Source organism: Typopeltis vanoorti, chromosome 11 (genome assembly GCF_054136105.1).
Source record: "Typopeltis vanoorti isolate ZY-2024b chromosome 11, IOZ_Tvanoo_1.0, whole genome shotgun sequence".
In the NCBI taxonomy this organism is placed as follows: Eukaryota; Metazoa; Arthropoda; class Arachnida; order Uropygi; family Thelyphonidae; genus Typopeltis; species Typopeltis vanoorti.
In genome coordinates this window covers 20,639,771-20,655,977 of record NC_143559.1, presented here as the reverse complement: position 1 = coordinate 20,655,977, position 16,207 = coordinate 20,639,771, and the positions used below count along the sequence as shown (strand labels likewise).

General features: G+C 35.4%; 1 protein-coding gene across 1 annotated transcript in view; it reads left to right on the top strand.

The window, feature by feature from the left end:
* Positions 1-6,918, top strand: part of LOC150101358 (phospholipid-transporting ATPase ABCA3-like) — a 197,056-nt gene extending 190,138 nt beyond the window's left edge. Inside the window, exon 8 of the mRNA XM_090400779.1 lies at positions 6,772-6,918. Within this exon, the coding sequence (XP_090256905.1) occupies positions 6,772-6,918 (147 nt within the window). The remainder of the gene's footprint in view (positions 1-6,771) is intronic.
* Positions 6,919-16,207: the final 9,289 nt, after the last annotated feature.

The following is a 16,207-nucleotide window of genomic DNA, read 5'->3' as shown; positions in this document are numbered from 1 at the left end:
CTAAGAATTAAAGTTGCCCAAATCTTAGGAATGTTAAAGATACCAAGCAATTTTAAACCTGGTTTTACTCCATTTCCCAAGTAAGCAAACAGACTAAAAGTCAAGTTTGCGCCTGCAATTGATGCAAGTCTAACTGATCCCACAGGTAGTGCAGGACCAGGGCAACTCGTGGCAAAGGTGGAACAAGCTCCGATCACTAATCTTAATATTTACCCTTAATGCCAAAACACATCTCCAAGAAGGGGATGTATGATGTTTTGTATTAAAGGCAAGGGGCCACTACCCAGACCGGTTTCGACCTTTATTGAGGTCTCGTCAGTGGGAGCTAGGCTTAGAAATACCAAGATTTTACTCCATTTCCCAAGTACTTGGGAAATGGAGTAAAACCAGGTTTAAAATTGCTTGGTATCTTTAACATATTTATACCCAAGGTAAAAATACTTTCTACATTTACATCTCCTCCAGAGATTATTATTTAATAAGGTTAAAACACCTTATGGTAACTTGTTTTGGCAAAATACTTTCAAGCTCTGTATTACTAAATCTTGGTATTTCTAAGCCTAGCTCCCACTGACGAGACCTCAATAAAGGTCGAAACCGGTCTGGGTAGTGGCCCCTTGCCTTTAATACAAAACATCATACATCCCCTTCTTGGAGATGTGTTTTGGCATTAAGGGTAAATATTAAGATTAGTGATCGGAGCTTGTTCCACCTTTGCCACGAGTTGCCCTGGTCCTGTACTACCTGTGGGATCAGTTAGACTTGCATCAATTGCAGGTGCAAACTTGACTTTTAGTCTGTTTGCTTACTTGGGAAATGGAGTAAAACCAGGTTTAAAATTGCTTGGTATCTTTAACATATTTATACCCAAGGTAAAAATACTTTCTACAAATCTTAGGAAGTTAACACGACCATATTTATTAAAATTAGACTGTTTTTTAAATATTCTGATGATTCAAAAAATAATCTTTTAAGTTTGTATTTGCTGTGATGAAGCAAAATAGTTTTACTCCATCTGATATCCTGTGCAAGGTATATAAGACTTGGTCAGCTAGACCTGACTGATGTGGCAGCAGATGCATTTTTTGTGTTCTCGGCAGATGTAACAGATCACCCTGTTTGACCATAATATAAGTTGCAAGAACAGGGAACCTTGTAAATACCTGGAACAGAGAGGGAAGTGGATCCTTAGCAGAGTGGAGAAGGGAAGCCAGCTTTAAACTTCTGGCTATTTTTTTCTGAAGTGCACCAGATAGGGAATAGTAATGGTATTACATATAGTCTATATGTTTAAAAGGATGCCGAGAGATTTGAAGGATGGGGATAATTTATAGATCTTTTTGGAATTGCAACGATTGGACTGGAATTTTTGTGAATAAAAGCAAGTTCAGCTGTAAGGAAAACTTGGGTTTTCCTTACAGCTGAACACCATATGCTTGAGAAGGGGATGATGGGAAAGTTTATCTATGTATGTACCTATGGGTGGGTTTTCTGTAAACTGAAAATGAAAGGTGCCATTGGGCAGATGTGTAATCGGAGTATAAAAAAAAGGCAGGTTTTTTTTTTTTTTTTATATAGTGAACCAAATTCTGGGGTGCTGGCTGTTGAGGTGGAGGAGAAAAAAGTCTGTGTCTGAGCCAAATATATCTTAGCCAAATAGAAGGTTTAAGAATGGCAGTATGAAGACCATGCCAGCAAAGATTGGTAGAGCCTCCTGCTACTAATGGCTCATGCAAAAAGTTAAGCAAGTTTGAGTGCGGTTAGTAGTTGGAAGGGATTAATCGTTCGATGCTGTTGGCACACTCTCCCTCGATGAGTCTTCAGACTCCCTGGAGGAGTCAAATAATAATAATAATAATAATAAATGCTCCATATAGAAATTGGCCAGAGGAGGGGGGAGAGAGAGAGAGAACCCATGGAAGTACCTTCTGTCTGTTTAAATAAGGTGTTCTTCCAAGAGAAGTAACCAGTATGGATGGCAAAATTAAAGAGATCAGTAATGTTGGGGGGGGGGACATATTTCGCTAAATTTAAAGTGTCAGAAAGGGGAATATTTGTAAATAATGAGCTGACATCAAAACTCATTGTGATATCATTATTTTTTAAAATTAAATTTTGGATTAAAGATTTGAATTTTTTATATAAGATGAAATGTGAGTAAGTGGAATTAAAGATTTAGCTGTTTGGCTAATTTAAAGGAAGGGGAGCCAGTAGCATCTGCTATGGGACAGAGGGGTAATTAGGTTTATGAATTTTTGGGCAGTCCATATATTTGTACATCTTCCTTAAACATACATTTAAGGAAGAAAGACTGGAATCTTTTTTCTAAGAACTAAATCAAGAGCTAAGTTGGATGACCCATATTGTTTAGTTAGCCATAATACACCTATGTAAACACAAGCTTCCATAACTCAGGGAGCCCTTTAGTTGAAAAGACCTGGGTTTGAATCTTGGCATGAAGAACCTTTATCAGCACTTTTCAGTCATAGATGAGTCAGCCACTCTCATATGTAGGTAAATGTTTTTTTTTGCTCCAGAAACTCAGGTTTTTCGTCCCTCTAAACAGGCAAACCAGTCCATGAATATACATATCTGCAGACATAGGATACTAGCTGTGATGTCCTCATCTTATCTTTCTACTGCACATTATGGATCTCATGTAGAGAGAGATCCATAATGGTCTATCTCCTGGATAGAGATGACACTTGACAGGACAATGTAAACAAATATGAATGAACCTTTAATGAGTTGAGCTGTTTTGAATCATAGTCATCCTCAGAAACATGAAAGACAAAAGTATAGGGCAGAATATAAGTCAACTTGCTGAGTTCTTTTTGTCTAATTTGGAGTCAGTTATCCCCCCCCCCAGCACATCATTTTATGGCTGATACTTTGACATTTTCCTGTGTATAAGGGAAAAAACAGTGTATCAACTTTACTAACTTCATGCAACAATTTGAGCAGTAAGTTCTGTTTCACTATAGAGCATGAGCAAAATAACTAGTAAATTTCTCAACCTAGCATTATTAGATTAGGAAACCACATTGCGACTAGTACATATCAAAAATCAACTAACACCTGTATTCCATAAAAAAATTGTTGCACACCCACAATTTAAAAATGCACATAAATTTACTTGAACTTCTGAAGATTTAAATAGAGAAATAGACTACTATAGATTTTCTAAAATCATTTATTCTCATAGCAACTAATTGATGATGCTAATACCATAGCTAAAAGATGAGCTCTTAATTCTTAGGATCTGCCATAGGGTAATAATCACCTCAAAAGTATGATCACGCTTTTGTGATCACAGCCACATTTGAGGTTTTGTTGTTTAGAGTAGATTTTTAGTATATTTTGTCAGTGTCTTTGTAGTATGCTTAAATAATGGAGGCTGACATAAGTCTGTTTGATGATATGTTGTTGCTCAACCTGCCACTATTCAAGAACTAGGTTTTACACCACATACTACAAGATTTTATGATGTACAATGCTTTCAGCATGTTTGCATTCTTGCAGTTACAATTGTGGCAGGTAAGAGGCAGGGGAATGCATGGGTGCATAAAATGTAGGAAATGGGGAGAGTTTGGCATCATTGATATTAGCATTGATTTAAGCAGTTACGTTAGCAGTGTGTCAGAAATTAACGAATGATAGTGCGATAGTGGACGGTGAGGAAAGCATCATGTGGAAATGAATATTGCATTTCCAAAAACTCTCGAATCTTATCCATTTTCTGCAATACAGCACCATCAATATAGTACACAGCCTTTCATCTCTGCACTCCAAAATGCAGAGATGAAAGCCTGGCACTTATTAAAACTGGAACCCCACTCCTTTGGCTAAGTCAAAAGTCTATTCAGATCTTTCTGAATGGAATTAATATCAAAGGTATACTCATAATTCTTCCCAACTTTGCATAATCAGCAAACAACTGAAGATCCCCAGTTAGTAGACGTGATATATAGGAGAGTAAAAGGGCTAGATGGTGCGAGTTAGACAACAGTTGTCGTGTGGGCTCCATCAAGATAAGTAAACTTTATATTTATATTTTCTGATATAGTTTAAATTGTAGATTAAGTATTACTGTGAGATATTTGCGTGTGGAACATGGTGTTTGGATTAATTTTTTAGGCAGTATTATCATAAATTCATTACTTATGTTAGACACTGATACAACATGGCATTGAAAGGCAGATCATTGCATAGGTCTTTCACCAGCATGTTGTACTGGTGTGCTAACATAAGTTAGCACTACATTTATGGCACCATGCCATTTTTAAGTAAACAGTGTGGATTTCTCAAAAATGGTATGGTGCCATAAATGTAGTATGTATGCATAGGAACATATTGCAGATATTTAGGTAGAGAGGATGAATAAGGAAAAAGAGCGAGTGTGGGTAGGTAGAAAATGCAATATTCTGATGGACCATGAGGCTTGCTTAAATATGAGTAGGAAACGTGGAAGTGATAGTGAGGAAAAAAGTTTGATTGACAATAAAGTAGACAAAAATGACATTGAAAAACAGACTGCAATTAACGATAAAGTGGCAAGCAGGGTTGACAGTGAACAAGTGTGTGCGACTGGTGATAAAATAGCAAGCGTGAATGATAGTGAAAAAAGGATTCAAGATTTGAAAGCTGAGTTAGTGAAGATATAGGAAAGATGAAGTGAATGTAGACCGAAATGAAGAGAATTTGAAACATGGAATAATGAAGAAGATGAAACAAAATTGTAGATTTGTTTTCATGAAAAGGTTATGAAAGACCTCTGAGTAGCATTGTATGGCATTTTAATTATTAGAGGTGTGGTAAACGAGAACATGCACAAAGTTTGTTTTCTGGGAGGTAAAATTAATAGAGTGATTGAAGTCTTGGATATAGGGAGTAAGCAAGCAGAGAAGTTGATAATGGTATAGGGACAAATGACTGGACTGGGAACAAGGAGAATATAAGTTTAGATGTCAGGAGGTTGTTGAGAAGGATAAAAGATAATTGCGTGATAAGAAAGGTAATCAGTGTGTTGTCCAGGTATGACAGTGAGATGAGGCAGAGAGCAAGAATTATTATTATCCAAGACCTCAAGGGAGTCAATGACTCATTTGAGAGAGGCTATAAATCACCCAAACCAGCTGTCATACCTTCTCTTAAATTCATTCACACTTGATGCACTTACTACCCCTAAAGGTAAACTATTCCATTTGCTCACTGCTCTGTGAGAGAAAAATCTACCTCTTACCTCTTTCTTAACTGTGAACAAACCTAACTACCATGGATGCCTCCCCACGTTCTCTCCCCACCTTCCATTTAATGAAAAATTCATCAGACAATATCCTATAACACCCATTCAGAAGTTTATAAACCACTGTCATATCACCCCTCATAATCTAAATCCCATAATCCAGATATAAACTTTGTAACTCTTCTTTGCACTATTTTTTCCACAGCTGAATGAAGCCAATGCCATTGTCACTTGATTATTAAAAGTAGGCAGATTACTAAGGCAAAAGACTTTCCCTTCACAAAACCATCATCATCATCATCAAATTCCTGACATGTACCCTCAAGGGGTGTACAGGATATGATAGTATTACATGAAAAATTTAAATCATTACTAACTTCCTATCTACAATTTTCCTCCAAATCAGTCTGTTACTTGTCAAGACTCCACCCAGTCCTGATTCTTTCTCTTACCAATTTCTCCAATACTTTAATCACTACTCCTGAGATGCTGATTGGCCTATAGTTTGCCACTTTGTCTTGGAGCCTCTTTTATGCAACAGGACTGTTTTGCTCTCCTTCCACTCCATTGGCACTTTCCAAGTACTGAGGCTTAAATTAAACAGCTTGGTCAGAGGAGCTGATAATTCTCTTGCACGTTCTCATAATACACAGGCTGATATGCCCTCTAATCCCATGGCTGTGTTTGTATTGAGGTTTTGAAATATTTTAAGCACCTCCCATCTCTTCACTCTCTATTCTTTTATCAATCAATGTCACATTTGGCACTGAAATGTCAACACTTAAATGGTATACACCTCTGAAAAATGCTTCCTCAGTAACTCAACATTTTTTTTTTATTCTATTATCTCCCCACCATTAGCACTTTATAAAGTTATCCTTCCATAGTTATTCCTCCTTTTACTTGCCACATAGCAAAAGAACTCCTTAGAGTTTCTTTTGGCCTCCTTGTCAGCTAGCTCTTTCTCATAATTAGCTTTGGCCTTTCTTATGATATAGGTCACTGTTCTTGTCTGTGCCTTATACTGCTCATGGGCATGCTGATCACCTTTTTCTATATCCGAACAATATTAAGAGTGGTATTGTCTGTTTTTCATTGATTTTAAAATTTCTCTTCTATCTTCATACTGATATTTTTCGGCCAGCTCTTAACATCCACAGAACTGTCTTCAAACCCTAGTGTCTTGTTATAAAAACAAAATAACTCTAATTAAACAAATAACTCTTGACATTTCATAATCTCTTATTAGTGTGGTGTTTGAAACTCATTAACAGATACAAATTTTGATATTTATTTATATTTGCAACTGTTTTAAATGAAACTGAAAATTAAAGTATTAGTCGAATTTTAATAAAATATCTGCTTTTATAACACACAATTTACTGGTATTTTTCTTTTTCTTCTTTATTATCCTTTTGTGATATGTGCTGTTAGCTCATAAATCTTTAATTTTTGATGTAATTAGTTGTGTGGATTCACGTATGAACTTCAGTTATGTGTATTAATATAGTGTGTATCATGTCTAGAAATCATACTGGTTTGGATATAAGCCAAGCATTGTGGAGGAGCATCAGTATAAAGAAACCGGAGAAAAATCTGATTACTTTGAAGAAGATCCCATTGGAAAAGTTCCTGGAATTATGATTTTACATTTAACAAAGGTAACATTTTAACAGTCAGTTCTTGATATAACAAACTAGTGATGACAGGAATAGATTTGTAGTGGATAGTTTGTGTTATTGAATGGAATTGCACCTAGCTTTGGTTGGGATGTTTTAATAGTTTATAGTGAGTAAGAGCCTTCAGGACACACCCAATTTACAGACAAAAAATACTGTTAATAAATTTAGTTTAATCCTTTATCCAAGTGTGAGTAAACACAGTTTGCGCCTGAAAGTATCTTCAGGACTGGGGTAAGATGGTACAATACTGGGCAACTCGTTGCAAAGGTGGAGCTAGTTAACATCACTCCTATTAAAAAAAAAATAAATAAATAAAAAATACTGTTGGTGGTGGTGATGATGGGCAATAGATGCCACTGATGGTAGTAGTAGTGTCATAGTTGGATAATTAAGTTGTAGTGTAGAGGATGAGATGTATTTAGCGAAGTAGAGTAGTGTGCCCTCCCATGATGAGTCCTTGGACTTCCTGGAGGTGCCACGTAATAATAATAATTATAGTAAGTTCGACAACTGAGAAATTGAAATGTGGCTGAAGAAATTATTACGTCCATAGTGTAATTGATAAGTGTTAATTGGAAAATATCTAAAGACTTAATGGTGGGGAATGCTTTATAAGATTGGTTGGTTGATCATGGATGTGAAGGGCAGGAATACTGGTCTAAATGTAACCCTTAGATCCAGATCTCCCCTTCCTTTATCGAGGTTCAAATTTCCTATCTTTAGATCAGGTATCAAATGTTATTATCCATGAATTACAAGTTTTATTTTTTTTATGTTAATTCCACCTATGAAAACTATAAACATATAATACATTAGTATTGTGGGTGGATCGAGCCACCTTCCTGTGATGATATAGGTTCTTTGATCCTCCTTAGAATCTGCTGAATGAACATTGTGATTTAGGTCTTTTAACACATCCATGCCAGGCTGTGTTTTGCATGCTACACATTTGGTAGGAACTTGCTTGACTTTGTAACATATCCCTTCTGCTTTGGACAGGTAGGCATATTTTTATGCATTCAGCAAGATATGTGATGCCAATTTCAAGTATTTTAGGTGGAATTTATATGTATAATAATGATTAATGTTTATTATTATTCACATCACGTATACAAATTATACATATTATACTATTCAACTTGTATAATTATGACAATATTTCACAATACAATTCAATGCACAGTACAATGTTACAAAATAAAATTCAAGTATTAATATCATATTCTGTTGGTACTAACACTTATTATGGCTATTATTTTATTATGATTAATAAAAAGTTTTCTCATATATGCAAGTATAATATAATATATTTCGAATGGTTTCAAAGTTATGATAAGTAATTAGTTTAGAGTAATATAAGTTAGTTAATGCAAATATGTGTAACCAAGGGCCGTAGCCATACTGGTTACTAGAAAAGTAATTAGCTTAAAACAGACACTGAGAGTCCGAGGACTGCATCTAAGAGGGCTCCCTTACCAGTTATAATAATGTACATGTTGATATTTTAATTCCTAATTGAATGAACCAATTTGTAAATCAATACCTTAATTGGTTATGATATATGAGTTATAATGATCTCTTATACTACACGTTTTAAAATAATTGTGAACATTCTTTAATCCCATAAGGTAGTTTCTCAATCTTTTTCTGAATACATATTCTGAGGTTATAGATTTAATTTCATTCGGAAGTTTATTATAGCTGCTCGTCGCAATGTACTCGAAAGATTTATGAAAAATTTCTTTGTTAGCCTTAGGTACTTCCAGCGTGTTTTGACCGCAGCACAATCCATAGTCTACATTATATACCAAGAAACTTTCAATGTTTCTTTTTACATATAACAGACAACCATAGAGATATAGTTTCTGAAATGGTAGAATATTATGAACGATATACAGATCATTGGTTGAATGTGCAAAGTCGGTAGTAGTTATGGCTCTAATTATTCTGTTTTGCATTCTTATTAATGGAAGCAGATTGTTATAATAGTCTCCTCCCCAACAGGGAATGCTATATTGCAGTGAAGAATTTACCCAGGAATAGTATAAACATCTTAAGAATGCTGCACTTACAAATTTTTTAACATAATATATTCTGTTAATTATGAACCTAAACTTATTTGTTAAGAAAGTGGTGTGGGAGTTCCACTTCAAATTGCTATCGATATGGAGGCCCAAATACTTGACGGTTTTTGGTTTTTTGATTAAGCTACATTTACAATTTAGAGTATCACTACATTTCCTTTCATGTCATTTTATAGTTATACTGTGATCTAATTTGTCTGTTAATGTAAAGTACACATATCTCATTTTGTCGGTATTAATGTTAAATCCGTTGTTACTAAACCATATACTTAGTTTTAACATATCGCTATTAATCCGATTTTTTAGATTTTTAAGGGTTGTTTCTCAATATGTATACTAAAGCCGTATCATCAGCAAAGGATATCATTTTGCCAAAAAGTTTGTATTTACATCCGATTTTTTAGATTTTTTATCTGATTTTTTAGATTTTCAAGGGTTGTTTCGGTGTATACTAAAGCCGTATCATCAACAAAGGATATCATTTTGCCAAAAAGTTTGTATTTACATAGATCATTAACATATATTATGAATAGGATGGGTCCTAGTACCGACCCTAGTGGGACTCCATATTTTATTATGTTTGTTGTGCTTTTAAATATATCATAGCTGGTATATTGTTTTCTATTATTCAGATAGGATCTGAACCAGTCATTAGTAATTCCCCTGATGCTGTATTTGAACATTTTTAATAGCAATAGATCATGATGAACACAGTCGAACACTTTAGATATATCAAGAAAAACAGCTGCCATGTGCATTCCTTCATTTATTCCACTATAGACCTTTTTATGAAACTCGAGTAGCGCTTTCTCAGTATTGCTTCCAGATCTGAACCCATATTAATTAGTAGCGTAAAAGGATGTTGTATTTAAATAGCTATTTAAGTGTTTTTTTTTACCAGAATTTCAATAACCTTTGAGTTTGTGGATAGTATAGATATTGGTCTGTAATTTTTGATTTCATTTCTATTTCCTCCTTTAAATAACGGTACAACTGAAGCAGTCTTTAGGTGTTCTATAAATTTACCATGTTCAAAGGATTTATTAATGATATTTGTAAAGAATTTTATTTATGCCTAATGATAATGTTTAACTTTTTAACATTTATGTTGTCACATCTCACTTTTTCCCCTTTTTTTAATCCGATTACTACACTCTTCACTTCATCTTCGTTTACTGCATGCAGATACATAGAATTCTTAATCCACAGAAGGTGACTGACATATTTTGCCCTTTCTGCAGGGTCGAAAACACAACTGCCATAGTTGGTAAAGTGGTTGTTCATTTTGTTAAGTATATCAGTGATGTCATTTCCCTCTGGAAATTCTCAAGTTTTCTGTTTCCTATTATCATATTGACCAACCTCCATTCTTTACTTTTATCATTACAACAAGAAAGAAATTTCGATAGCAGAGAATGTTCTTTTGCCTGTTTTATTTTTTCCTTTAGATGTTTAACGAAATTTTTATAGTCGTATTCAAAATTTAAATTGTATGGATGCTTATAGTAGAGCTTCTCATTTGGCTTTATCATATTTTTTAGTTCATCTGTTATCCAGTGTATGTGAACGTCCTTTTTTGTAGTAACTGTTTTATGATATTACGATTTAGTGTCTGCATATTTAATCATTTTGATAAATTTATCATATAAATGAAACTGATTTGTGTCTAATAAGTCAGTTTGTGGCAGTTGATAATGTTTTATGTATCTTTCAAATTTTTTATAATCGGTGCCAATTACAAATTTATTCTGACTACCTGTGCAACTCATGTTAACACTATCAGGTATAGATAGTTTCAAAAGTATCGAATGGTGATCTGTTATATTACTAATGTAGATTGCAGTGGATACCTCATAGGCCATTCTGTTTCTTATGTGATCAATGCAACTAGTCGAGTTGTACACTTCTCTTGTATTTGCCATCAATGTAAGCAAGAAACCCATGATTAGATAATATATTTTTATATTCTTCAGTTTTACTATTAATCTTATGAAGGTCCAAATTTATATCCCCCACTAGTATGATATTGTCATATTTTAAGGGTTTTAAGTAAAAGTAATATTTCTGAAACTTGATGCATATATCAGACACTGAATTAGAAACCTTTATGCATAAATAAACATCACTTATGTAGTGTATATGCTAAATACTTGGTCATGTGTGTCACTGTTTATGCAACTATTTAAGAATTCCACTTGCTGCTGGCAGTAATCATCAATAGTGTTGATCAAAATGAGAAAAACAAAGGATCTTTCAGAGTTCAGTAAAGGGTTTATTGTTGGTGCTCATCTGGCCTGAGCCACAGTTTTGAAAACATCAGAGCTGACTGGTTTCTCAAAAGGTAAGATATCCTGGGTGTTTAATCAGTGAAAAAATAACCCACATAGTTTTTGTCTAATAGGTGTAAATGTGGTCCAATTTCATTCCTGACAGACTGAGAAGAATTGAACGGACAATCATATGAGAAGGATTGTACAGACAAGCAAAAATGGAAACCATTGATTTCTGCAAAGAATCAGAAAGTTTGTCTGCAGTGGAGTCAAGAACACTGTAACTGGACACTGGAAGACTGAAGAAAAGTCATGTGGTCTGATGAGTCATGGTACACCTTATTCTGTACCGACAGTAGGCAAAGAGTTTGGCGAGAGCGCCATGAAGGAGTGAACCCAGCTTGCCTTGTAAACACAACTCAAGGTTGTGGAGCAGGTGCCATGGTGTGGGTCACATTTTGTTGGTATGGACAGGTCCCCTGATATTGCTGGAAGGTTGGGTGTCCTTAAAGGATATATATCTGAACATTGTAGCTGATGTCTGTCCTGCAATGTTGACTTTTTATCCAGCAGGTGATGGTTGTTTCATGGTCAACAATGCTACTGTCCATCACTCAAGAATTGTTCAGCAATAGTTCAGTGAGCATGACAGTAACTTCCATCATCTTCCCTGGCCACTACAAAGCTCAGATCTGAACCCCATTGAGAATGTGTGGAACATGTAGAAAAAAGATCTGGAATCTAAGCCAGTTAAAGGACTGTCTGATGAATTCCTGGTATGTTGTAGACATAGATACAACGCTGTGGAATCTATGCCAAAGTGCATATGTTTTTTAATTCAGACAAAAAGAGGTTCAACATGGTATTAAATAAAAGTTTCTAATTCAGTGGCCACATGTTTAGAAATTTAAAAATAAAATACAAACAATTATAGAATTTCTTTTAATGATCAGTGAATTATATAACCAAGAACAAAATGTCTTTTCCCATTTAAGATAACTTTAGTTCCTCTGGAAAGCACACATGACAATTTACTGCATGCTTTTCAGGTGGCAAACTAGAAGTACGAGATGATTTATTACCTCTTGCTCCATGTAAGTGCCAAATGATGCAGCTTATGTCATACCCAGTGTGAATATGTTAATGCAGTCTATGCTGCCTGGAAAGAAGTCAACAGACACCATAGTGTGATGAAGAATAAGCTTATATGCATTCATCTTAATAAGATATAGGATCTCCTTTTGTTATGATGGCTGCAACAATCCTACAGGACATACTTTCCACAAGTATACAATAGCGATCAGTGGGAATTTTAGACCATTATTGTAGGCATGTAATGAGGTCTTGGATTGTGGGGCAGATGCCCCTTGACCTCTCCCAGTACTCTAGTTCATCCCACAGATGTTCAATAGGATCAGGCTTTGTGAAGGCCAATCAAGTGTGCAGATGTTCATGTTCACAAACCACACAGTTATAGCAACAGCCTTGTTGTGCATTGTCTTGCTGAAAAAGACAATGGCCGTTTCATAGGGATAATAGCTTTGTCCAGATACCTCTCGGAGTTCAATGTTCATCACACCATAAACAGAGGTCCAAAGCCAAACTAGGAAAAACAGGACCATATTAATGGTGATTGCTTCCAATTTCATAACCTCTGTGCACCTTAGTGTTCTGCACCAGAGAGAAAACATCACTATCAAAAATAACATAGCCAACGAGACTTTTCTTATTCCCTGCATCCTCTCTCCATGTGAATTTGTGCACATTTTTATGTTGGAACGTTGTGTGAGTAATAACCCGTCCATGTCCTGAGCAGAAATCCAACAGGTATTTGCCATTATTATTAGCTTTGCTCTTTTCTCCAAATTTTCCCAAAATATTTTTGTATATCTGACAATCATTTCCTACTCTGCTATTTAGATCCCCAACAAGGACCAACTTTTCCTTTCATTGTGTCAGTTGCTTTCTCTAAGCCACAAAAAATTCCTCCATTTCTACCTTAGTAGAACCTTGTACCATAGGCACAAATACCATAGGCACAAAGGCCTGTGGTACCATAGGCACAAATAAGTCTCATTGTCCAGTTACCCATTCTGATATTTGCCCACATCACTATACTTGAGACTGCCTGCCATTCAAGAAGATTAGCCTATATTTAGTGTTGAATACTATTTCTACTCCTTTTCCTTGATTGTCATTGCCCAAATATAACATTTTGTATTTATTGCTCAGAAAGATCTCACCAGATTTTGTCTTTGTTTCAGTCACCCCAATTATGTTAATCAGGCTTCTTATGTTGATAGTACCAATCTTGAACTCTGGTGATGTTGAGTTGGGGTATGTTTTAAGATTTGTTCCAGTAGCTGACTTTTTGCTGTTTGCCCTGGTTCCCTGGTGAAAATAACGGGGGCCCCTTGTTACACCGGCCGATGCCCCAGCCAGCATGAAATTCTGTCATTTTTACTATCATTTTATATTTTGGTTTAAGCCAATAAGAATAAAATTTGGTCGGCTAAATCCCAAATTGCCAACCTATCCTCATTCGCTTGGTATCCAGGTAGATACCTGTTAAGTATCTACCTGGATACCAAAGGGTGCACCACAAGAAGGTGAGGATTGGATATTAGGTCAGAGGCACTGGTTGGTTCTCTGCATTCCTTTAAAGGTTATACAGCTTTGACCCTTAAGCACCCCATGGAGGTACCTAATAAACTTTATTATATTGCAAATGCAATTAAAAACTAGTCTACATGGTATTTCTACCAACTAGGAAGATATGCATTTGTCACGGCAGTGCGACTGCATAGCAAGTTGTATACCCTAAGTGAAAAAATGTTTGATGTAAAGTGGATGACTAATGAAATCAAAGAGGAACTACAGATGAAAAGGTGGATAGCAACTGCATGAGGAATATAAGACTCAGGCCAGCAGAGTGACTAGTAGAGATACCGAGAACAAAATAGATATGAGAATAGATTAGTCCTGAGATCCAAGAAAAATCCTATAGTATATTTTTATTATGCTACCAGTAGTAGGAGAAATGACTGTGGAAGAATAACATTGTTGGATAAAAATGAGAGTTGATTGACTGATGCAGAAGACATATTGGGTTGTTTAATGATGATCACTTTATTAGGCTATCTTATCCTGAAAAAGTAAGTTTCATTACTAGAGGGATGGAGAGAGTTCAAAGTTTAGAAGTGCATGAGGAGGGCATGTTTCAAATACAAAAGTATATTGGATATCGATAAGGCATTGAGACCAGATAGGAGTTTGTCACATGCTTTAAAAGAATGTGCTAAGGAACTGACAACTCTATTGACTTGGCTTTTCATTGAGAGTCTACCAATGGGAAAGGTGTCCAAGGAGTGACAGGAGGTTAAGATAGTGCCATTGTCACACAATACCTAATTAACTTTCTTTCTGTAGCCATTAAGGTTTCGGAGAAATTAATGATAGATTGTATACAGCATCAGACACCAAAGGGTGCACCACAAGAAGGTAAATTTATCTCTGATGGTTAGCATGGATTTGTTAAGGGATGTTTTAGTAATCTGATTACGTTTTAACAACTGCTCTTGTTACGTTATAAATAATAAAGTAACAAGAGCAGTCGATGAGTGGAAGGCATACAAATATACTGAATTTTTTTTTTTGATTTTACAAAGGCATTTGACAGAGTGCTACATGATAAGCTGATTTTGAAGCACATGTGATTAAATATCAAGTTAGTGAATTTGATATTTGCTGTCTGATAGACAGCATATGATGGAGTAATATCAACGAAACAGAAGGTCACAAGTGGGATTCCACAGGGCTGAGTACTGAGATTTGTACTGTTTAACAATATCGGTGACAATGTAATATTTATCATATCATTGATAATGTCAGTGGATTGTAGGGGATATTCAGTTATTTGTAGATGATGATGTGATGCTATGAAGGATTATTAGTAATAACATTGATGTAATGGTCCTTGAGAAGAATCTGAATTAGCTAGAAAGATGTGAAATGAATGGGAATATCAGTTTAATGTAAGATCTTGAAATTTAATATAAGATCTACATCAAGATCTTGCATCTAAACATAAGATCTTGAAGTTTGGGCTCCACCATGGGAGGCTGCATACTCCATTAGCAGAGAAGACATGGGGCCTTGAGGCAATGATTAATAGAAACTTGTAGTTTAGGGGATATATTGCAAAGATGGTATAGGTAACCCAGAGGACTGCTGCAGTATACTGAAAAGGACACTGACCAATAGAGATAGAAGAGTGGTGATTCCATTGTATAAAGTCCTGATAAGGCTACATCTGGATTATTCTGCTCAGATTCATTCACCAAGATTCAAAGCAAATTAACTTCGAAAAGGGTGCAGAGAGCAGATAACAAAAATCAGGACTGTGCAATGTTACTGAGGGCATCTTTACTAAAGAGGTGGCAGATAGGAGAGGTGATATGATTGAGACATTTAAACCATTGAGATGTAGTTGCATGGTTGACACTGGGGTGATCTATATGGTAGAACAAGGGAAGGAGTGAGTATAAGGGATTAAACTGTAAGTTACAAATAGAGGTGTGAATAAGAGCAAAGAAATGTCTTTTTTGCATGGAATTTGGTTGGACTGTGGAATGCATTGCCTTATAGGATAATGAGAGCATGAACGATGAATAAGTTTAAGTAGTGGTATATGATTGACTTTGTATTGTCTAAGATAGGCCTTCCATGATGAGTCTTGTGACTCCATGGAGGTCCAGAATAATAAAAATAACTTGCATTCTTCTACTGTGCTTCAATATATCATAGCCTTAAATTTGATAGTAATTGAAATCCAAGTTGGCAGATTTGGATTATTCAACAGACTTGTTATTGATGAGAGGGAGAACAGATGCTTTACATTTTAATAAAACGTATGAAGGAATTATG